The 24,761-nt window shown below is 45.8% G+C and overlaps 1 protein-coding gene across 3 annotated transcripts in view; it reads right to left on the reverse strand.

Annotated features, from left to right (window-relative positions):
- The window catches only part of nfrkb (nuclear factor related to kappaB binding protein), a 166,239-nt gene that overhangs the window by 50,198 nt on the left and 91,280 nt on the right, over nt 1-24,761 (reverse strand). For 2 of the 3 annotated variants that reach the window (XM_072486848.1, XM_072486847.1), the window contains exons 19-20: nt 10,770-10,849; nt 2,456-2,664 (exon numbers count right to left, since the gene is read on the reverse strand). In XM_072486848.1, coding sequence (XP_072342949.1) covers nt 2,456-2,664; nt 10,770-10,849 — 289 coding nt within the window. The remainder of the gene's footprint in view (nt 1-2,455; nt 2,665-10,769; nt 10,850-24,761) is intronic. The other variant, XM_072486850.1, reaches the window with a different exon arrangement.

Here is a 24,761-nt window from a genome sequence, read left to right on the forward strand (position 1 = left end):
CGGGCGATTAGAGAAGCAAAGGCAAGGGTGTTGGCCCTCTTCGCCATGAATAGTTCTGGCTCATGTGGTAACTTAAAGGGACTGATATTGTGGCAAACACGGGAACCTCTGGGGGGCACAGTTTACAGGATTCACAGGTCGTGAGCCACCTTCTTAACTGCACCCAGTGCTTTTAGGGAACAAGTTCTTGGATTGATCCAGCGACAGTGAGCACCCTACCTAAGCCCATGCTCTATCCTACCCCATAACCCAGTAACCTCACCTAACATTTTGGACATTAAGGGGCAATTTAGCGTGAATTTCCAATTTAGTGCTCTGGTTTCCTCCCACAGTCCAAAGATGTGCAGGTTAGGTGGATTGGCCATACTAAATTTAGAATCCAAAGGTTAGGTGGGGTTACGGTTGTGCGGGAGTGAGCCTAGGTAGAATGCTCTTTCAGAGGGCCGGTGCAGACTCGATGGGCTGAATGGCCTCCTTCGGCACTATCGGGATTCTATGGTTCTATGATACAGCAATATATTCCTAGTCAGGCTGATATAGGACTTGCTGGCATCTGCTGTCATTTTTATTTGAGGTGGTAGAGATGACAGGCTTGGAAAGTGCTGGAGAAAGAGTTTTGGCATGTTGAAGCAGCATCCTGCAGCTAGTACACACTGCTTACACTATACATCAGTTATGGATGAAGTGAATGAACATTTAAGATGGTGGACAGCGTGCCAATTAAGTGGGCTACTTTGTCCTGGACGGTGTTGAACTTCTCGAATGTTGTTGAAATTACACTCATACAAACAAGTGGCGAGTATTCCATTATATTCCTGACTTGTGCCTTAAATGTACAGGTTTTGGGTAGTCAGGAGGTGAGTCACTTATCCAGGCTCTAATCTCTTTTGTAGCCAAGATATAAATGTAACTGGTCCAGTAAAATTTTTTTTTTTTTTGGGGGTGTCGGGAGCGGGGGGGGGGGGGGGGGGGGGGGGTCGGGAGCAGGGGGGGTGTCGGGAGCAGGGGGGGGTGTCGGGAGCAGGGGGGGTGTCGGGAGCAGGGGGGGTGTCGGGAGCAGGGTGGGTGTCGGGAGCAGGGGGGGGTGTCGGGAGCGGGGGGGGTGTCGGGAGCAGGGGGGGGTGTCGGGAGCAGGGGGGTGTCGGGAGCAGGGGGGTGTCGGGAGCAGGGGGGGTGTCGGGAGCAGGGGGGTGTCGGGAGCAGGGGGTGTCGGGAGCAGGGGGTGTCGGGAGCAGGGGGGTGTCGGGAGCAGGGGGGGTGTCGGGAGCAGGGGGGTGTCGGGAGCAGGGGGGGTGTCGGGAGCAGGGGGGGTGTCGGGAGCAGGGGGGGTATCGAGAGCAGGGGGGGTATCGGGAGCAGGGGGGTGTCGGGAGCAGGGGGGTGTCGGGAGCAGGGGGGTGTCGGGAGCAGGGGGGGTGTCGGGAGCAGGGGGGGTGTGGGAGCAGGGGGGGGGTGTCGGGAGCAGGGGGGGTGTCGGGAGCAGGGGGGGTGTCGGGAGCAGGGCGGGTGTCGGGAGCAGGGGGGGTGTCGGGAGCAGGGGGGGGTGTCGGGAGCGGGGGGGGTGTCGGGAGCGGGGGGGGTGTCGGGAGCAGGGGGGGTGTCGGGAGCAGGGGGGGTGTCGGGAGCAGGGGGGGTGTCGGGAGCAGGGGGGGTGTCGGGAGCAGGGGGGGTGTCGGGAGCAGGGGGGGTGTCGGGAGCAGGGGGGGTGTCGGGAGCAGGGGGGGTGTCGGGAGCACGGGGGGTGTCGGGAGCAGGGGGGGTGTCGGGAGCAGGGGGGGTCCAGTTAAATTTCTAACCAATAGCGATCCTCAAATATTGTTGATGGGGGATTTGATTTGATGGCGATACTGCTGAATGCACCTATAGTAAATATTGTTGTGATTTGCATTAATTTACTTTTCTGCTCCCTATATCCAATATACACGTTCCTCACAATAAAGTCTTTCATTTTTGTTATCTGATAAATCAGTGCTCAAAGTTTTTTTCTCTAGTTTCAGATTTGATCTAATCTTTCCATTCATCCATAAAATGCACCCAGTAAAACATTATTTCACGAACAGCTAGGGTGTGGGTATTATTTAGAATACACTCTGGTGAGTTCAGCCTGTGAAATGAAAAAAAGCTTAACTGAAGGTATGTTTGCTCAAGCACCTCTTACGTCTCGAGGACAATGGCGAAGCTGTCGCTGGGGCAAAATACTGGAAATCCCTTCCGAACAGCGCTGTGGGTGTATTAACATCACATAAACTGCAGCAGATCAAGAAGGCAGGTCACTACCACCTTCCTAAGGGCCATTAGGGATGGGCAATAAAGGCTGAATAAACCAGTGACGCCCACATCCCTTGAACAAATAAAAAAAACAAAGTGGCTTTGTCTTGTAACACTGATTCATACTGATACTTCCAGCAGGTTAGAACAGTCCTTGTGAAACTCAAGAGTACATGGAATAACTGACCTTTCACCAGATTTGACCAGTTCTGGTGCACTAGTTGTTTGAACTTTGCTGCCATCAGTAGATACCGGTGGTGATGTGGGTGTAATTGGTAACGTGGGTGTTACTGAAGTTATCGGTGTTACAGGCAAGCTGGAATCTGCCAACACCTGGCACCCTAGAGACTGCTCAGAAAGAGGGAGCTTTGTCCCACTCTCCTTACCAGAGGACTTCTAGAGAAAACAAGTATGACATTAAAATCCGTTCCCAATACATGGACAGGAAGACAAAGCGCAGCTGGCTATTCGTCATGCTGATGGATAATTATTTTGTCTGCTGGAGACCTTCTGGCTGTTCAGTCACCATCCAACGTCATTGATTTATTCACTCATTGACAGACTGGATCTTGTTCAAAGCAGCTTTAAAACTCATGTTCTTGAACTAAGATATTTCATAAACAAATAGTGTATTGTTCCAAATGGGGTATAATTACTGGGGGAATTCAAAGCTAAGGTAACTATTGTAACTATTGGGCGGCACACTGGTTAGCACTGCTGCCTCGCAGTGCCAGTGGCCCAGGTTCAATTCTGGCTTTGGCTGGCTGTGTGGAGTTTGCACGTTCTCCCAGTGTCTGCGTGGGTTTGCTCCGGTTTCCTCCCACAGTCCAAAGTTGTGCAGGTTAGGTGGATTGGCCATGCTCAATTTCCCCTTAGTGCCCAATGATGTGCAGGTTAGATGGGGTTACAGGGGGAATGAGCCTGGGTGGCGTGCTCTTTCAGAGGGTCAGTGCAGATTTGATGGGCCGAATGGCCTCTTTCTGCACTAGCAATTAGATGTTTCTATGGTTAAGGGGTAGAGCAAGACAGCAACATCAAAATAAACTGAATGAAAATTAAGATTTTACGAGCCGGGCAAGAACAAGCCAACACAGGCACTATGGGCCAAATGGCCTCCTTCTGAGTTGTATGATCATTTGACATTCTGCAGAAATATTGCTCAACTAAGCAAGTGGTGAATCTGTTTAACACAGGGAGTTCTTGGAAGCAGAATATATTGTTTCATTCAAGTTTGAAAAATTTTGAAACAGAAAATAGTATTTTAGGGCACAGTAAACAAGTGACTTGCAAAATGACATGGTAGCTGTATCAGATGTGAGGAACAGGTTACTTTGCAGAAGGATCATTTAGATCCGAAACATCAACTCTGTTTTTCTCTCCTCACAGATGCTGCCAGACCTCAGTTTATCCAACATTTTCTGTTTTCTTTTCAGATTTTCAGCACCCGCACGAAGTTGTTTTTAGATAACTTTGGATCGATGACTGTCACCTGATTCCTGAACCTGTTGTCGACTAACTGAAATATTAACTTCAATTCGTCAATAACTCCATTATCATCGCATTAAACAAAAGTGATGTGGATGAAGCTTCGACTTCCTGTGCAGTAATTCCAGTATTCCTAGATAAGCTGGGAGTCTGAGCATATATCAGCTGATACAGTGAGGGAGCAGAATGCATGAATAGTTCTCATTTTTCAATTGCTCAATCTTCTAAGTACTTAATACTTATTGTAAGGGTCCTTCCTGTTTATTCCCTTATTTCCTCTTTTGTTTATTTTGCCGTTATCATTTTTGATCCATGGATGATTAATGGACATGTATCTTTAAGTCAAGCAGCAGAGCGAATGAGAAATTCAGAAGTTACAGGAGAGAATACTTTGCTAGTGTCTGCTAGTTTGAACAGGAGCTTCAGCCTTTTCAGCACCGAGAGAGAGAGATGGGGTGGGACTCAGTTTGATTGATTGGCTGGAGGCCAATGAATTGGCTAAAAGGACGTACTGTGCACAGTAACAGGTGTTGATTGGATCCTGTCCCAGTGGAATGATTTTCCTTCCCAAAGGCACTTATTAGGGACATGCTGGGGCGTTGGGTTTTGCTTCTTTGGTGCACATCGGCCTGGGGATGAGCCACGTCCTGTGCTTTGGTGGATATCCTGTTGTCCCCATCGGGAGTGTCTCACTTCCTTGTTTGATTGAGCGGCATAGAACATACAAGAGTACAGCACAGTACAGACCCTTCAGCCCACGCTGTTGTGCCGACCACTTATCCTAATCTAAGATCAACCTAACCTACACCCCTTCAATTTACTGTTGTCCATGTGCCTGTCCAACAGTCGCTTAAATGTCCCTAATGACTCTGACTCCACCACCTCCGCTGGCAGTGCATTCCACACACCCACCACTCTCTGTGTAAAGAACCAACCTCTGACATCTCCCCTATACCTTCCTCCAATCACCTTAAAATTACGTCCCCTTGTGACAGCCATTTCCGTCCTGGGGAAAAGTCTCTGGCTATCCACTCTATCCATGCCTCTCATCATCTTCTACACCTCTATCAAGTCACCTTTCTTTCTCCTTCTCCCGTGAGAAAAGCCCTAGCTCCCTCAACCTTTCTTCATAAGACATGCCCTCCAGTACAGGCAGCAGCCTGGTAAATCTCCTCTGCACCCTCTCCAAAGCATCCACATCCTTCCTATAATGAGGCGACCAGAACTGGACACAATATTCCAAGTGTGGTCTAACCAGGGTTTTATAAAACTGCAGCAAAACCTCACGGCTCTTAAACTCAATCCCCCGGTTAAGGAAAGCCAACACACGATACGCCTTCTTAACAACCCTATCAACCTGGGTGGCAACTTTGAGGGATCTATGTACGTGGACCCCAAGATCCCTCTGTTCCTCCACACTTCCAAGAACCCTGCTTTTTACCCTGTATTCAGCATTCAAATTCGACCTTCCAAAATTAATCACTTCACATTTATCTAGGTTGAACTCCATCTGCCACTTCTCAGCCCAGCTCTGCATCCTGTCAATGTCCTGTTGTAACCTGCAACAGCCCTCAACACTATCTACAACTCCACTAACCTTTGTGTCATCGGCAAACTTACTAACCCACCCTTCCACTTCCTCATCCGAGTCATTTATAAAAACCACAAAGAGCAAAGGTCCCAGAACAGATCCCTGCAGGACACCACTGGTCACTGACCTCCAGGCAGAATACATTCCATCCACTACCACTCGCTGTCTTCTTTCGGCCAGCCAATTCTGTATCCAGACAGCCAAATTTCCCTGTATCCCATGACCCTGACTTTCTGAATGAGCCTACCATGGGCAACCTTATCAAATGCCTTACTGAAATTCATATACGCCACATCCACTCCCTGACCTTCATCAATGTGTCTTATCACATCCTCAAAAAATTCAACGAGGCTTGTGAGGCATGACCTGCCCCTCACAAAGCCATGCTGACTATCTTTAATCAAACGATGTTTCTCTAAATAATCATAAATCCTATCTGTAGCCATCTGGGATGGCCACTTACAACCAGGAACAGGGAAGGTCGCAAAGCATAGCGGGTAAAATGGACAATGCGCGATTCAGGCAGGCTCAGAGCCTGGAAATGTATATTTGCGAGTGAGGAATCCAGACGGTATCGAAACCCCAACCGATTAGCATTTGATGGCCCATCTCCACCAGACAAAGGACTGGTACTTGAGCGACCGGTACAGTCCCAGACATTTTGGCGCCACTCCCTGTACTAGGGAAGCGTAAACAACAGGGTCAGTGACCACTTGCGACACGCCCAGCCATCAAGGCACCCGCCCATTTATTGGTTCGATTCGAACATAGTGATCAGGGATCACCCAATTAGTGGGGTCCAAATTGAAGGACCGCCCAAAAGAGCACAAAAACCCCCAAGCATAAGAAGAGAGACCACCATGTGTTCAGCCTCTCTTGGACTTGGCGCTCCGGCTACGTCTGCTTTCAAGTGCAATACCACCAGAAGCAAGTTCAAGTTCAACGCCCGCTACCAGATGGATGAGCCTAGCTGAGCAGCAGTTACTTCTACATACTCGATAGATCCAGAAGCGAACAACGGCCATTGTTCCTCTGATCTAAGCCGGGTGCCTGAAGTTAAGTACAGGTTGTCTTAGTCGATAGGTGTAGTTTAACTAGTAGTGTTTATGTTGCATGACTAATTGTGTGTAAATAAAGTACCCTTGATCTTGAACTAACTAACTGGTGTTTGGCTCTTTGATCGATAGCCGGTTGAACCTTGTGGTGGTATCATTCGATACCTGGCGACTCTGAGCAATCGAATATTGATATCCAAAGGAAGGAGGGCAAACTCACTGACTGCCATATTTACAGTAGGTAAAAAAAGCAACATATCTCTCAAAATCCTTTCCAGTGTTTTGCTCACCACAGACGTAAGACTGACTGGTCTGTAATTCCCAGGGATTTCCCTATTCCCTTTCTTGAACAGTGTTGTTCGCCTCCCTCCAATCATCCAGTATTACACCAGTGGAAAGTGAGGACACAAAGAACATCGCCAACGGCGCAGCAATCTCCTCCCTCGCTTCCCGTAATAACCTTGGGTACATCCCATATGGCCCAGGGGACTTATTTATCCTGATGTTTTTCAAAATTTCCAGCACATCCTCCTCCTTAATATCAACCTGTTCGAGCCTATTAACCTGGCTCATGCTGTTCTCCCCAGCAACAAGGTCCCTCTCTCTAGTGAATACTGAAGCAAAATATTCATTTAGGGCATCCCCTATGTCCTCAGACTCTAGGCACAAGTTCCCTCCGCTATCCCTGATTCGCCCTACACTCTTTCTGATCATCCTCTTATTTCTCAATAAGTGTAGAACGCCTTGGGGTTTTCCCTAATCCTTCCTGCCAGGGCTTTTTCATGCTCCCTTCTAGCTCTCCTCATCTATTTTTGAGTTCCTTCCTGGCTACCTGGTAACCCTCTAGAACCGAGTCAGATCCTTGCTTCCTCAACCTTACGTAAGCTTCCTTCTTCCTCTTGACTAAAAGCTCCACTTCTCTTGTCATCCAAGGCTCCTTCACCTCACCATTCCTTCCTTGTCTCAGTGGGACAAAACAATCCAGCCTTCTCAGCAAGTGCTCCTTAAACAACCCACACATTATTGTTGTGCATCTCCCTGAGATCATCTGTTCCCAATTTATGCTCCCCAACTCCTGTCTAATAGCAGTATAATTTCCCCATCTCCAATTAAATACCTTCCCATACTGTCTGTTCCTATCCCTCTCCATGACTATGGTAAAGGTCAAGGAGTTGTGGTCACTGTCACTGAAATGCTGTCCCACCGAGACATCTGACACCTGGCATAGTTTGTTGCTAAGCACCAAATCCAATATGGCCTCCCCCCTAGTCAGCCTATCTACAGATTGAGTCAGGAATCCTTCCTGGACACACCTGACAAAATCTACTCCATCTAAACCATTTGCACTAAGGAGGTTCCAGTCAATATTAGGGAAGTTGAAGTCACCCATGACAACAACTCTGTTACTTCTGCACCGTTCCAAGATCTGCCGTCCAATCTGTTCCTCCATCTCTCTGCTGCTATTGGGGGGTCTATAGAAAACTCCCAATAAACTGACTGCTCCTTTCTTGGTTCTGACTTCCACCCATACTGACTCAGTAGACAACCCCTCCTCAACTACCTCCTTTTCTGCAGCTGTGATGCACTCTCTAATTAACAGTGCCACTCCCCTTCCTTGTTTACCTCCCTCCCTATTCTTCTTAAAACCTCTAAAACCCGGAATATCTGACAACCATTCCTGCCCCTGTGAAATCCATGTCTCAGTAATGGCCCGTAACAGCCTCCCCGAACAGGTGCCGGAATGTGGCGACTAGGGGCTTTTCACAGTAACTTAATTTGAAGCCTACTTGTGCCAATAAGCGATTTTCATTTCATTTCATTTCATGGCCACAACACCGTAGTTCCAAATACTGATCCATGCTCTAAGTTCATCTCCCTTATTCCTGACACTCCTTGCATTGAAACAGACACACTTTAATCCATCCCACTGAGTGCAACTTTGCCCTATGAACTGTCTATCCTTGCTTACAGACTCGCTACATACTATTTTTGCCCGTTCAACAGCTACCCCATTCTCTGATCCTTAGCTCTGGTTCCCATCCTCCCGAAGAGCTCTAGCAAACCTCTCGCCCAGGATATTGGTGCCCTTCCTGTTCAGATGCAACCCGTCCCTCATATACAGGTCCCACCTTCCCCAGAAGGCATCCCAATGATCTACATATCTGAAGCCTTGTTCTCCTCTTCATTGGTGGGTGTTCAGCATGTGCCAGGGAAATATGGAGCCAGGGTTGGGTCCTGATTCCTTGTTATTCTGTGGGTTAGTTCAAATAGTTCCAGCTCTTCCTTTGTTCTTTTCTTTTCTTGGGAGGCTCTGAAAATTTGATTATAATCCGAACATGTTGCTTCCGGTCCTCTCTGTACAATAGTATAGAATGATGACGGTTCTGCTCTGGGCCTTAGTTTAGGGTTAAGTTGCATTGTGGGATATATATGTAATTCCCCTTACAACTGGGGTTTTCACTTATTACTTTTCGTTTGTAAGGGCAGGTATGATTCATCTGTCCTTGGTTCTTACATGGGTGCAGATAAGTCTGGTATCCGAGGAGACGAGGTTGCGGTGGGTCGTTGGTGCCTTTGGTGCTGCTAGAGTTGAGGGAGCTGTATATCGGTGTGCACCTGAACAAGGTGCAGAAAGTTTATCCTGATTTCTCTCAGTAATTGTGGGCTGACGCAGCGTGGGAGGGTGTGCATCATTTTACCATGTTTTTCATGGCCCCATTCTGTTTCTCCCTCAGTCTTTGGTGGAGCTGTATAGGTATCGAGTGATGTGTAATGATTGTATTGAGTCAGTTGTGATGTTGTTCTCCTGTGTTTCTCTGTACTCATGTATACTGAGCCATTTCTGTTGTCTTGCTTGTGGCAATGGATTATTTTATGACTTTGTTGCAATTTTCTCTAAAATGTAAAACCTCAATAAAAATACTTTAAAAAACCCAAAGACCTCCAGTTCTTGGTCTCGAAAGTTCTAACAGCTCTGCATCTACATCTGTTTGGAAACCAAGTTCCAGATTTTCACAAACCTTTTTGTGGAAAAGGGCTTCCCGATTTCAATCCGGAAAGGTTGCTTTCTTATTTTAAAATGATTGTTCTGGATTACTCCAGCATGGCAAATTATTTTCTCTCTATCCACCCTGTTGAATCATTTTCACACTTTAACACCTCAATTAGGTCATCCTCAATCTGTTAAATTTAAGGGAATAAAAACTAAGCAACTCGAGTCCTGAAAATGTAACCATCGCGGCTAGAGCATCAGCCTGTCTAATCTTTGCCACATTCCCTCCAAAGGTATTCTTCCTGAGGTGCAGTGCCCAGAAATGAGTAGCTCTCTCAAACCATAACTTCCCTGCCTGCGTTGTCATTCATTTTCTTGAGATAAAGCCTAACATTCTATGAGGCATCTAGACTATTTTTGGCTGTTACGTGCATAATTGGATTGTGGTGTGAGCTAATGCTCAACAGAGGCCAGCTACCACTCTCAGGAAAGGGAAAGTCACATCAACATACGAAATCTTGAGTATGAACAAATCCCACGACCAACCCCCAGTGGCCCTAACCCTTGACCTCAAATCAGGCCAAGGGGGATACCGAGGGAGGGGTTGTCAGGAATCTTCTGGGGTCATTTTAAAATCATTCTGCAGTCAAACCTCAGGAAGTCTGTTGTTCGTAGCCCAGGTCAAGCCAGACTTTCCATCACCGAGAGTATCTACTGTTGTCTTGTATGGGAACAGGTCATGTGCAGCCCACGCCACCAGAGGTGGGACACCTGGGGCGGGCTCAGGTGGCCTGTCAAACAGTCATCAACCGGACCATTGGCTACTGGGACCCCCCTCCCGAGACCTTATTGGCTGGAAGTCAGAGAAGTTTCTGGAAAAGCGAGTGGGTGGGGGGATAAAAATAGGCATCTCAGAGACACCAGTGGCAGAAGGAGCAGAGCAAGCGGAAGAAGCAAAAGAGTAAGCAGAGCAAGCTAAAGAGGCAGAAGGAGCTGAAGACAAGCAGAAGACAAGCAAAGACTCAAAGCAAAGACTTGGTGTGTGAGGTGACCTGACCAGACGGAAGCAAGCAAGCAACAAACAGCCAGTGTGAATCACCTTTGCAAAGAGGAACCAGAGGGACTCAGGGATCGGATCTACAACTTACCAGACCACCTTTGCGGGTAGTATAGTCGAATCCTGTGTGCTTCTTTTATGTATAGTGGGCAATTTACGGGTTAACTATATTTAATAAAGTGTGCTACATTATATCCGTATCCCGTACTTTGTTCTACTCATCAATAAAGACACCTGGGTAAACTTTAATTAAGGAGCTGGTTGAAGCATCTGAATTGGACAGATACAACACTTCTCAGCTCCTGAGTAAATAATACTCACAATCTTGGTTGTCAGCTTAGGTTTCTGTTGTAACGCCTTCTTGGCTTTAGCTGCTGCAGCCTGGGCCTGGTGAATCCGTTCTGTAATAATTGAGACCAAGAATGGATTAGACTTCCTTGTCTGTTCACGGGTAACTCCAGAGTATTGGCAATCATCCTGAAGTTAAACTATTTCAAGAAATATCAAGAATACAAAGTATCTATAGTTTGTACTCATGAGCACCAGTATCCTTGGCAACCTGTCAGGAATGTCAGCCTGGGCTAAGGGAAGGGTGGCTCAGGTGGTAAAGTGTCCATATTCTGGAGTAATTGCAAGTTGGCAAGGGACTGCCTTTTATGGCAATCAATCTCCCAGGATGATCAGTACCTTGAAGAAAGGAGCAGCCAGTGTAGGAACCGGAGATCCTTCTGAACTTGTACATCTTTTAGAATCATGCCATTTAATCTATACTGCTTCTGCCTATCCCTTCTGCCGAAGTACATTACTTCTCGGCATTAAATTCCATCTGCCACTTGTCTTTCCATTCTGCTAGCCTATGTCCTGTTACCGTCACCTGGTACCATTCTCACCATTCGCCACACCTAAACGTTTGAGATTATTGGCAGATTTTGAATTTTACTCCTTATTCCAATATCCAAGTCATCTCTAAAAGGACACAGGCATGGGAGAGGGTGTACAAAAAGATGTACAAAAATTAAATACCACAGATACGAGGATATACTTCAAGAAAGGACTTACAGGCTGGATATCTTTTCTTTGAGAAAAGATTTGGTGACCAAATAGAGGTCTTTAAAATTCTGAAAGGCTTTGAAAGAAACTTTTCCAGGGTTGTGCACGTTGGTGGATTGCCCTTAGTGTCCAAAAGGTTAGGTGAGGTCACTGGGTTACGGGAATAGGGTGGAGGCATGGGCTTAGGTAGGGTGCTCTTTCCAATGGCCTGTGCAGACTCAATGGGCCGAATAGCCTCCTTCTACACTGTAAATTCTTGGGGTTTGAGCTATTCTCCACCCACACAGTGGTGAGAATGTGGAACACGCTAATCAGGGAGTGGTTGAAGTGAACAGTAGAACATAGAACATTACAGCGCAGTACAGGCCCTTTGGCCCTCGATGTTGCGCCGACCTGTGAAACCACTCTTAAGCCCATCTACACTATTCCCTTATCGTCCATATGTCTATCCAATGACAATTTGAATGCCCTTAGTGTTGGCGAGTCCACTACCGTTGCAGGCAGGGCATTCCATGCCCTTACTACTCTCTGAGTAAAGAACCTACCTCTGACATCTGTCCTATATTTATCTCCCCTCAATTTAAAGGTATGCCCCCTCATGTTAGACATCACCATCCAAGGAAAAAGGTTCTGACTGTCCACCCTATCCAATCGCCTGATCATCTTGTATGCCTCACTTAAGTCACCTCTTAACCTTCTTCTCTCTAACGAAAACAGCCTCAAGTCCCTCAGCCTTTCCTCATAAGATCTTCCCTCCATACCATGCAACATTCTGGTAAATCTCCTCTGCACCCTTTCCAATGCTTCCACATCCGGCAGATACGTTGAAGGAGTGGATAAGGAATAGAGGGTTACGATGATAAATTTAGATGAAGAAAGATGAAGGAGGCTCAAGTAAAACATGAACATTGGCATAAATCACTGGGTCAAATGATCTGTCACTGTGTCGCATATCCTATATAACAGAAGTAACCCAAGGTTGCATAAAATATGAGACCTGAGATTCCCTCGCCTAATGATTTCAAATTAATTTGGAGCATTTGTGGCCATACATGTTAAAAATACCAAAGGTCTGGTTAATTGGAGGGGCTCATGCCGACGTTTACCAGGAGGCCATGCCAGTACGGTTAACTGAGGAGGGTCGTTGGCGAGGGCTGCGTCAGTAAGTAATAACGCCATTTGCTAAACTTGTTGTTGCACCAGTTCTGCACCAACCTAGTCAGGGAGATGAAAACACAAAATTCCGGAAATACTCACGGAAGCCACGAGGATGAAAGATAATTACCTGAAACATTAACTTTATTTCTCCCCATTTGCAGTATTAGGCTTTTGTGTTGCTGGGCAGTCAGGGAGAGCTGGGGGTAGCACGATAGTTTGAGGATAAAATGGCCCCACAGCAATCACAATGGTTAAATGAGGAGACAACATGACTATTAATTGAATGCAATGGGTTTATTAGTCTTTTTAAAAGAAATTTTAGAGTCCCCAATTCATTTTTTCCAATTAAGGGGCAATTTTACATGGACAATCCACCTACACTGCACATCTTTGGTTGTGGGGGTGAGACCCACACAAACACTGGCAGAATGTGCAAACTCCGCATGGACAGTGACCCAGGGGTCGGGATTGAATTCAGGTCCTCTGCGCGTGAGGCATCAGTGCTAACCACTGCGCCACCCGGACATTTATTTCGTAAACATTGTGTTTTCCCAGCTTCTTTTTTAGAACTGTTCTGGGCTGTTCGGGCGAAGAGTCATATTGGGCTTGAAACGTTAACAGATCCGCTGTGTTTTGCTTTTTGGTTTTTATTTCAGATTTCCAATATTAACATTTTGCTTTTAGTTTCCAGTTTCTCATTGTGTCCAATGAAAAAGCCAGCACCCACAGTCCTTATTCCCTTGTGATTGAACGTAGTCCTGATACAAACTAACTAGGCTCAGCATGTCCCATTCAAACACATCTGTTTCTTTTTACATTTCTAACACTCACTCACTCATCGTTTCAGGCGACCAGTTGAATCAGTTCCTTCACAAACTTTCATTACAGCCCAAAGCACCAAGTAGGTTCATTCACAGATCAAATCATTACAGCAGATAGCAGGAACAGCAGGCTATTAAAGGCAGTCCAAGAACAGACCAGTTCACAAACAAGTTAAATAGTGGTTACATTTTTGCAGTCTTTTCAAATAAAAACTGACAAAAGGTATCTCTGAAAGGGGCTTGCCACCCATTTTCCATCACTTTCTCTTTCTTGCTTCCCGACCGAGGGAGTCCTGTCTTGTCTTAGTGACTGTTGCTACACTATTTCCTGTTTTCACCTAACTACTAGTGTCTGATCCTTCGACCCATAACTAAACCCTTTTGCAATCGTCAACAGGAAATTGAAAGTTCCCTTTGTGTTAAGTAGATCAAAAAGGAGCCAGTGCTGCCAATACTGTTTAGTAACAGAGCACAGCCAACACCAGGAATAATTCATGCGAATCATCCGACTTATTTTCAAATCCTGCCAAAAAGGTAGTTCCCCAAGTCAATGCCTCCCAGATAAAAGATTATGCTTCAGCCAGCACTGGGCACAAGCTATGTCGCACTGGGCACAATCACTGAAGGCGTCGCTCTCAATGCTTTAGAAAAATTCTTCACCTTGGTGATGTGCTTGCTTGGGGTACCCCTATTGATGAAGATAAAAGTGCACACATCCAGACCCCATAAATGTGCCTGGAGGCAGCATGCCATTAAACTGAAAACTAGCAAGAACATCATTCCCCAGAAAAATTAAAATCAAACTCGAACAAGTCACTGTCCTTACCACCCTGGTGTATGGCACCTGGTGTGGGCAGCACAGTGGTTAGCATTGTTGCTTCACAGCGCCAGGGTCCCAGGTTCGATGACCACTTGGGTCACTGTCAGTGCGGAATCTACACGTTCTCCCAGTGTCTGCATGGGTTTCCCCCAGTTTCCTCCCACAAGGCCAGAAAGACATGCTATTAGGTCATTCGGACATTCCGAATTCTCCCTCCGTGTACCCGAACAGGCGCCGGGATGTGGTGACTAGGGGCTTTTCATAGAACATACAGTGCAGAAGGACACCATTCAGCCCATCGAGTCTGCACAAACCAATTTTCACGGTAACTTAATTGCAGTGGCAATGTAAGCCACCGTGTGACAATAAAGATTATTATTAAGACATAATCCTGGGTCTGTTGTAAACCACCACATCAAAGCTCTGAACGCTTCCTCCAAACACACGAGAACTCCATCATGAGAATTTGATGGCAGTAAAAAAATAAAATCACAGACGAGGTTCTTCATTGTGCTGAGCTCAAGAGCATGGAGACCCCCCTTAAAATTCACACAGATGGGGAGGCCAGTTGGATCAGAGGAGCAGGAGTAGGTCATTCAGTACTCCAGGTGTGGTCTGACCAAGGCTCCGTGCAATTATCACTCACATGTATGAGTACAGAATCCCCAAGCAGATTTCCTCTGTCTCAGGACAAACACTATCAAGGTGGTCAGTACAAAGGATACAAGGCCGCCCCACAAAGCGCATTACAAATTTTTACATTGCAGACCAGCTCGCTTGGGAAACACTACAGGCAACTAAAGAGTGACAAGCACTGAAATTTGGTTCAGCGTGCTTCGAGGACCATGGGTCATTTGTGTCAAACTCGTAATGTCCAACATGCCCAGAGAAAGGGTTTGAAGTTTCCCCATCAGTTCTGTAGATGTCCATGTCGAACTGGCACCAAAAACACATCTCACGAGAGAACACGCAGAAAACAATTATGTCACTTATAGCTTGGACATACTTGGATAACAAGAATCAACCACCATTAAAACCACAAGAAAAAATTGAAATGGTACCTTTTGTCAATAGAAGAATGTAATGAAATGGAAGAATGTAATGACAAGTGAAGATTTATGCTCCTTACAACCTAGATAAACTGAATTCAAACACAGCTTCCAGGAAACTGGTTTCTCAAGATGCCTAACAAGACAATGAAAGGCTGAATGTTCACTTGTCACTTCCAATCCCCCTCCAGCCAGTCAGACCACACCTGGAGTACTGAATGACCTACTTCTGCTCCTCTGATCCAAATGGCCTCCCCATCTGTGTTGAATTTTAAGGGGGGTCTCCATGCTCTTGAGCTCAGCACAATGAAGAACCTCGTCTGTGATTTTATTTTTTACTGCCAGGTCTCCACAGGTCACTGCTGTCACTGACTGCCTCCCAGCTGTTGATGTCGGCCACATGATATCTCACTTGCAGGTATCCTTCTGGCAGTGGTATGGACGCCAAGCAGGTTGCGATCCAGTGGCCAGTTCACTGTACAGAATGTCTTTGGGTATACGGCTGCCATCCAGTTGATGAATGTGGCTGTGGCAGTGCAGACATCATTGCCTTAGTAATGAGCGTATGCTGATAGAATGAGCAGTCTCCAGGACCTCCGAGTTGGTCACTTGTTCTACCAAGAGATGTCGAGGATACATCTGAGACTGTGAAGATGGGAACTATTCAGCACACTTTCCTGCCTGGTATGTTATCCAGGTTTTACCACGTTAAGGCTGAGGTGAGGAGAAATCTATTCACCCAGAGAGTAGTGAATCTGTGGAATTCACTACCACAATGTAGTTGAGGCCAAAATGTTGTGTGATTTCAAGGAGTTAGATTTGGCTCTTGGGGCTAAAGGGGTCAAGGGATATTGGAGGGAGGGGTCGGATCAGGGTATTGAACTTGATGGTCAGCCATGATCATGATGAATGATAAAGCAGGCTCGAAGGGCCGAATGGTCTCTTCCTCCTATGTACAAGAGTGCACAGAAGGTGCAGGGTTGATAGGTTCAGTTTGGTATTCCCAGTCAGTTTGTTGTTCCACACTCTCTTACTCTGTTTGGACATAACAGCTGCAGCTTTTGCAATGCCTGGGTTGATTTCAGCATGGTGACAGATTGCTGGTGATTGTGAAGCTCCAGCATCACATGTCAGTGCTGATAGGTGATGATATGACCATCTCCTGAACCATGACATTTGTCTTTCTGATGCAAATGGCCAAACCAAACTCTTTACAGGAGTATGAGACTTAGTCCATTTGCTGCTGAAGGTATTCCTCAGTATGGAATATTAGTGCAGCATCATCAGTATAGAGCAACTTTCGGAGGAGGACTTGATAAGGATTACAAGGGCAAAAGCTTATCCCACACGAAAACGCCTCGATAGTTGTTGCAATCTCTGCAGTCACTCTGGTTCTTGTACAGGGCCACAATCTTCGCATAACGCAAATCCTGGGGCCCTCCCACTGCCGCCTCCCCTTCAGCAGAGACAGAGGTTTGTGCAGACACTGAAGGAGTGCTGCTTTCCTGTCTTTGATGAGTTCAGGTGGTATACCATCAGCCCCTGGGGCTTTGTCCATGGAAAGTCAGTCAATATATTTGTTACGCTCCTCCACTATGGACAAGCTGGCTTTCTGATGTGTTTAGAGCTTCTTCAGTGACTGTTTGGTGAGAGTGTTGCCCTTAGAAAAAAACTCAAGGTAGTGTTCCATCTCTCCACCTGTTTATTGCGGTAACTGATGATCTTCCTGCCTTTGTTTTCAGTGGAGCCATTTCCTTTGCTGAAGGACCTGTTGCCCTTTTGATCCTTTCACACAAGCTCCTGATATTACCTTTGTCAAAGGACATCGAGGTATTCTAGTAAATTTGTAACCAGCAGTCACTGGCACACTGCCTAGAAATCTGTTGGACTTTACTTTGAATCGCTCTTAGCGCATTCAGACTTTTCTTGCTCAGATCTCTTGTAACTATTGAGAGCGGGCTGCTTGTCTTCAATGGCAGGTTCCATCACAATGATTTTGGCCTGGGGTGGTCAGCGTTTTCCTGCTCTTTGAGCAAGTGAGCTTGTAGATGGTATGTAGAAAGTATGTTCCATTTTGCTTTCACGCTGGAATGTCTGTTCAATTAAGTTGAGTAACTTGGTTTTGATCAGAGAAGGCAGCCTAGCTGATACAATAACATTTTTGCTTTGAATTAAAAAATGTAATGGCTTCATCCTCACGCTAGTGCATACCAGGGTATGATCTGTATCACAGTCAATGCTGTGGTAGCTGTGTGAGTTGAGGCTGCTGTTCAGAGAATCCCATTTGGTGATGTTCAGATCCAGGTGGTGCTGAAAGAAGATGCTGGCCTAACAAGGTAGTCTCTGTCCTTATTTATCTTTCCAAGACCATGATGTCCAAGGCAGGAAGGGACATGCCTCATGGTCCGTGCCCATTCTTGCTTTGAAATTCCCCAGTATGCAAAGATGTTCTGACTTCGGAATTATGCTGGTAGAAGTGTCAAGCTGCTCACAGAACTGGGACTGGATTCTCCGCCGACGGGATGCTCTGTTTTGCCAGCAGCCCGGGGGATTTCCAACGGCGTAGGGCTGCCCCACAATGGGAAATCCCATTGACTAGCCGGTGTAACGGAGCATCCCGCCGGTGGGGCTGAAGGAGAAATGTGGTGCGGCGGGGCAGAGAATCCAGTCCCTGATCTTTTACCTCTATGGTGGAGAGCAGATACTGGTGAGGTTAACTGGCTCTATTTGAGTTGAGAGGCGGAAGAAGAGAATACATTCTGAACCATTGAACTCTTAACGTTGAGAGTAGGGAGTTCCTCACAGTGAAGCCTATATCTTGCTCACATATTTCCTCTGAACTCTTCCCTGCCAGATGCCTGTTTTCTTCATGCACATGATCCGAACATTGCCGCTCGCCAATCAAAGATTTGGAAACTTCGCTCTTTTTGCTTGTTTGCCTGGTGCAATGGATTCTGTTCACTTGTTGAGCAGTCTCAAAGCTCCGAGCACCAATGACGCAGATGGACTGTGGCGGGTCAGCACCTTATTAGTTGGGGACTACCCAACTTGAGGTGGGCAGAGAATGACCAGTGAGGCATAATGGTCCTCCCACCATCAGGCACAAACAGTAGCACCCGTTCTCTACACCAATCAAGCTGGCCTCATCACTCGGGACCAGAAGTCTCCCATGTTGTGTTAATGCTGTACAACAAATCTGCAGTGTCCTCCCAAGGGTGAAATGGAGACTCTAGGCTGGCCAATGTCAAGGTCCCCCTTTCATCCTCCTTGGTTCAGCCCAAAGGAATACAAAGCATGAGGTTTGGCATTGGCTGGTTGCAGGAGTTTCCAGAGATTACATCTTTACTCATCAGTCCTCCTTTGGGCTTCCCTCCAAATTGTTTGTCAGGATTTATTCCCTTAGCCTTCAAATCTACCTAGGCACCCATAAGACAGTGGAGCTTTTGCCCATCGATGGAATTTGATCTCAATGTCCAGAAATAATTATTCAAATCTTGGGGATCACTGATATAGAAGATTCAATTGTAATCACACCAGGAAGAACCTAGCCTCAGACAGGACAACAAATTTACCTGTTCTTTCAATTTAGTATTCGCAGCTCAAGATGTGGTTCCCTGTGTATTGGAGAGAACAAATGCCAATTGGTTGAACATTATGCAGAACATCTTCATTCAGTCAGCAAACAGGCACCTGTGATTTTAATTCACCACCCATTTGTCACTCTATCCTCAATCTCCAGCGATGTTCCAATGAATGGCAACCGAAACTAGAGGAACAATTTTTCAATTAAGCACTTGACTGCCACCCGGACTCAACAACTTCAGATCATAACATCTAACTCTTTTTAAAAAATTGAATAGCAGATGATAACTCCACTTCTCATGTTCTCTTTTATTTCTTTCACTTCCTCTTAGTCAGTCCCTCCACTTTCATGGGTTTTGAGATTGCTTCCAAATCCAATACATGATCTGTAGACTCTGCCACATGCTGGGCAAGTGGTGCTCAGAGGACCGTTGGAATGTTTGTAATTTCGCTTCCACACCAAAACTTTGTCTCTGCATGTTTCTGGCAAAGTCTCTCGATGTGTTCGTTCCAAAGTAAACCTTCTTCATTTTGGTCAATTACAAGCCAGAATCCCCCTTGGGTCAGGGAAGGTGGTTGATCTCATCAGGGATGCTTTGAGGACATCCTAAAAGTGTTTCCGTTGACCTCCTGGAGGTCTACCTATTACAATCGAGTTCTGAGTAGAGCAGTTGCTTCAGGAGTCTGGTGTCAGTCATATGAGCAAAAGGTCCAGCCCAGTGGAGCTAGGTTTTGAGTGATTAGTGCCTCAATGCTGGGTACATTGGTTTGGGAGAGGACACTGCTGGTTGCCCCCCCACCTTGCCTGCCACTGAATTTAGAGGATCTTACAAAGATTCACTAGTGGTACTTCTCTTGCACTGTAGGGTGTCTAATTTTTTGAAGCTTAAAAGGGCACAGAAATCACTGCTGCATTGTTAACCATGACTGTAAACACTGGTCCTCAAAAACTCTGTTCCCCAATCTGCCTAAGGTTGGGCTGGCACACTGTAGGAATGGAGAATTGTGTCATCTATGTCAGCCTTTGTTGAGAAGGGGCACCCCTTTACACTTTTTAACTGTTTCTCTCTCCACAGATGCTGTCAAACCTGACGAGTTCTAACATTTTCTGATTTTACAACAACTTGCATTAACAAACAAACAACTTGCATAGCACCATTAACAAAGATCTTGATCTGCTCCCTCCATCAGCTTCAAAAGAAGTGCAGAGAGCAGCAAACACCTCTCTACCTTGCTTGTGTGGATCTGAGCGTATTTGACACATTGAGCAGGACAGGCCTCTACTCGATATGACATAAAATCAATAGCTCTCCCAAACCTGGCCGTCTCATACAGTCCCTCTATGATAACATCCACAGCACCATTCAGTTCGCTGAATCCACTTCTGACAGTTCTGACATGAAGAATGGAGTGTAGCTCTGCCTTAGCCCGTACGCTGCTTTTAGCCTTTTGCGTCCTATATTTCCCCTGCTGCCATGGAAGGACCGTAACACCAAACACAATCAGATGCAAAACCCCTCAACCTATCAAGACTAAAAGTCTAGAGTGCAGCATGTCCTGATCACGGAACCTTTGATATGTTGATGATGCTGCACTTGTTCATCCATCGGTAAGATATAATCTCAATGCCCAGATAGAAGACCATCTCCAATGGCTCATGAATTGTCTGTCCCATGGTTCCCCTCAGAGTCAAGAAAACTGCAGTTAACAGACAGTGTGTTTTCCTCAACAACCACACCACAGGGAGCAGTAGCAAATCCTGCTATCTGGCGTCTCTGGTGACAGAAAAACTGTCTGTTGGCGAGGAGCTCAGCAATGGGAAGGCAGCACCAACTGTTTCCAATTAACAAAACAGAAAAACAAGCAAAAAAAAGCAAAATACTGCAGATGCTGGAAATCCGAAACAACAGAAAATTCTGGATAAATTCAGCAGGTTTGGCAGCATCGGTTGAGAGAAAAACAAAGTTAGATTTCAGTCCAGAAGATGCTGCAAGTCCTGCTGAGGTTTTCCAGCATTTTGTTTTTATTAATGAAAAATAACGAACTGATTCGCTGGACCAAGATGCTGATCTACAAGGCCTGCCTGCTCAGCACATTGCTATATGTCAGCAAAGCTTGGATAACTAACATCTCCAGGGTCGAAGTTGCACTCTCCGCATCACATGGAAAGAGAAACCCCCCAATGAAGCAGTCCTTTCTCAAACATATAAATGGGTGTATGAATTAGGAGGAGGAGGCGGCCAGTTGGACCCTCAGGCCTGCTCTGCCATTTATAAGATCATGGCTGATCTGATTGTGGCAGCCCTTTGCTTTTCTGGCCATCCCTATATACCTCTGACTCCCTTATCAATCAAGAAACCATCAAATTCAGCCTTAAAGACATTCAATGATCCAGCCTTCACTGCTTTCTGGGGGAAACTCTGATCATCCGTTTAGAGAAAAAAATTCTCCTCATCTCTTTCGTAAATGGGTGCTCCCTTATTTTTAAACTGTGTCCCCTTGTTCTAGTCGCTCCCATAAGGGATCCCAGCGTGGATCCTCTCAGGATCTTACATGTTTCATTGGATCACCTTATTCTTTTAAACTTCAATGAGTATAGGCCCAAGCTGTCCCAACCTTTCTTCACAAAATAACCCTTTATCCTATGAATCAGCATCATGAACCTTCTCGAATTGCTTCAATAGCAACTGTATCCATTCTCAAGGAGACCAAGACTGTATGCAACTGTGGCAAGGCATTCCTAACTTTTGTATTCCATTGCCCTGGCAATAAATGACAACATTCCATTTACCTTCCTACTCACCTGCTATACCTCTAAACTTTTCTGATTCACATACCAGGACACCCACATCCCTCTGCACCGCTGAGTTTTGTAATCCTTCCCATTGAAATAATATACAGTACTGCTTTTACTCACATTTGCTCACTTTAAACTCCACCTGCCTTGGTTTTTGCCTACTCAGTTAATCCATCCAATCCTTTTGTAGAGTCTTCATCTCTTTACAATTTACTTTCCTGCCCATCTTTGTGTCATCAGCAACCATACCTTCAGATCCTTCATCCAAATCACTGATTCAGATGATTGAAGGACAACACTGATCCTTGTTGCACTCAACTGCTGCAACCTGAAGGCTTGCCAACCTGAAAATGACCCATTTATCTCTACCCTTCTGGTTGTCACCCAATGCTCTTTTCATGATAATGTGCTACCCTGTACACCACAAGCTCTTAATTTGCTGTGGACCTTATCAACTGGCTTTTGGAAATGCCAAGTACATTGTATCTACAGGTTCCCCGACATGTTACTTTCTCAAAGAACTCTATCAAAATAGTGAAACATGATTTCATAGAATCCGTACAGTGCATTCACCCCATCGGGTCTGCACCTACCTTTGGAAAGAGCACCCTATCTAGGCCCACACCCCACCCTATCCCAGTAACCCCACATAACCTTAGGCCACGACGGGGAAATTTAGCATGGCAAATCTACCTAACCTGTACATCCCTGGACAACAAGGGACAATTTTTATCACGGCCAATCCACCTAACCTGCACATCTTTGGATTGTGTGAGGAAACTGGAGCACCTGGAGGAAACCTATGCAGACAAGGTGAGAAAGTACAAATTCAACAGTCACCCAAGGCTGGAGTTGAACCCGGGTCCCTGGCGCTGTGAGGCAGCAGTCCCAACCACTTTGCCGCCCTTTCTCTTTCACAAAACTACGTTGACTCTGCTTGATTGCATTATCTTGATTGCATTATGATTTTCTAAGTGCTCTGCTATAATCCCCTTAATATCAGATTCCAGCATTCCACTATGAGAGATGTCAGGCTAACTGGCCTTTATGTTACCGCTTTCCATCATCTTCCTTTCTCAAATAAAGAGGTTACATTGTTATTTTCCAATCTGATGGAACCTTTCCAGAATCAGGGAGAATTTGGAAAATTAATGCAATGCATCAACTAACACAGCAGCCACTTATTTTAGAACCCGAGGATAAACTCTATCAGCTTCAGGGGACTTGTCAGCATTTAGTTCTAATAGTTTTCTCAGTATGCTTTTCGTGGTGATTCTCATCGTTTTAAGTTCTCCGCCTTACTTTCATCTCTTGATTTACAAGTATTTCTTTTGTGTTTTCTACAGTGAGGACATACAAAGATTCCCTGTTCAACGTGTCTGCCATTTTCTTATTTCCCATTAATAATTCCCCATTCTCACTCACTAGTAGACTCACACTCACTTTGGTTACTCTTTTCCTTTTTAAGCACCTGTAGAAACTCTTGCTAGCGGTTTTTACATTTCTTGCTCACTTCCTCTCATACTCTTAACTTCTCCCCCTTTATTGATGTTTCAGACATCGCTGGTTTTAGATTCTGTGAAATCTTCTGACGTATGACTAACCTTCACAGAATTGTACGCTTTCCCCTTCAGTTTGATACTGTATTTAATTCCTTAGATCGCCACAGGATGGTGCATTAGTCTCCTGGACTCTTTTCTTTCTCACTGGAAAGTAACTTTGCTGAACATTATGAAATTATTTAAATGTCTGCCATTCCATTTTTCCTGACCTACCCCTGAACCTAGACACCCAATTCACCTCAGCCAGCTCTGTTTTCACACCTCCAGTCTTCTCTTCCTCATACTGATGGTGAAATTCAATCATGTTGTGATCATTGTTGCTGAGAGACTCCTTTACTACAGTTTGTTAATTATTTCTGCCTCATTGCACACTACCGGGTCTAGAATAACCGACTCTCTGGTTGACTCCAGATTATGCTGCTCAAGGCTAACTTTGCTGATACAATTCATCCAAACTATATGTATATTTAAATCATCCACGTGAATTTCAGTGCCTTTCTTAGAAGCCCCCATTATTTCTTACTGTAGACCTTTTCCTACATGCCAAGTATGCTAGTGCTTATCAAGCAAAGAAGACCGCACTGGTTTGGGCATGTGCAAGGATGGAAGAAGGCTGTATCTCCAAGGATATGCTAGATCGGGAGGCAGCCTATGCGAAGAGACCAGCCCAAATCTTCGATTCAAGTATTCTGTCAAAAGAGACATGAAAGACTTCAACATCAACAAGTGACAAGCGGGAAACTCTAGCTGACGATCGATGCAAATGACGACACCAGCAATGGGCAGGAATTCACCACCACGATGACATGTGGTTTCATAAACTCCAATGCAGTCAAAGAACAAAGAACAAAGAAAGGTACAGCACAGCAACAGGCCCTTCGGCCCTCCAGGCCCGTGCTGACCATGATGCCCGACTAAACTACAATCTTCTACACTTCCTGGGTCCGTATCCCTCAATTCCCATCCTATTCATGTATTTGTCAAGATGCCCCTTAAATGTTACTATCATCCCTGCTTCCACCACCTCCTCCGGCAGCGAGTTCCAGACACCCACTAACCTCTGTGTAAAAAACTTGCCTCGTACATCTACTCGAAACCTTGCCCCTCGCACCTTAAACCTATGCCCCCTAGTAATTGACCCCTCTACCCTGGGAAAAAGCCTCTGACTATCCACTCTGTCTATGCCCCTCATAATTTTGTAGACCTCGATCAGGTCGCCCCTCAACCTCCGTCGTTCCAGTGAGAACAAACCAAGTTTATTCAACCGCTCCTCATAGCTAATGCCCTCCATACCAGGCAACGTCCTGGTAAATCTCTTCTGCACCCTCTCTAAAGCCTCCACATCCTTCTGGTAGTGTGGCGACCAGAATTGAACACTATACTCCAAGTGTGGCCTAACTAAGGTTCTGTACAGCTGCAACATGACTTGCCAATTCTTATACTCAATGCCCCGGCCAATGAAGGCAAGCATGCC

Source organism: Scyliorhinus torazame, chromosome 21, assembly GCF_047496885.1.
Source record: "Scyliorhinus torazame isolate Kashiwa2021f chromosome 21, sScyTor2.1, whole genome shotgun sequence".
Lineage (NCBI taxonomy): Eukaryota > Metazoa > Chordata > Chondrichthyes > Carcharhiniformes > Scyliorhinidae > Scyliorhinus > Scyliorhinus torazame.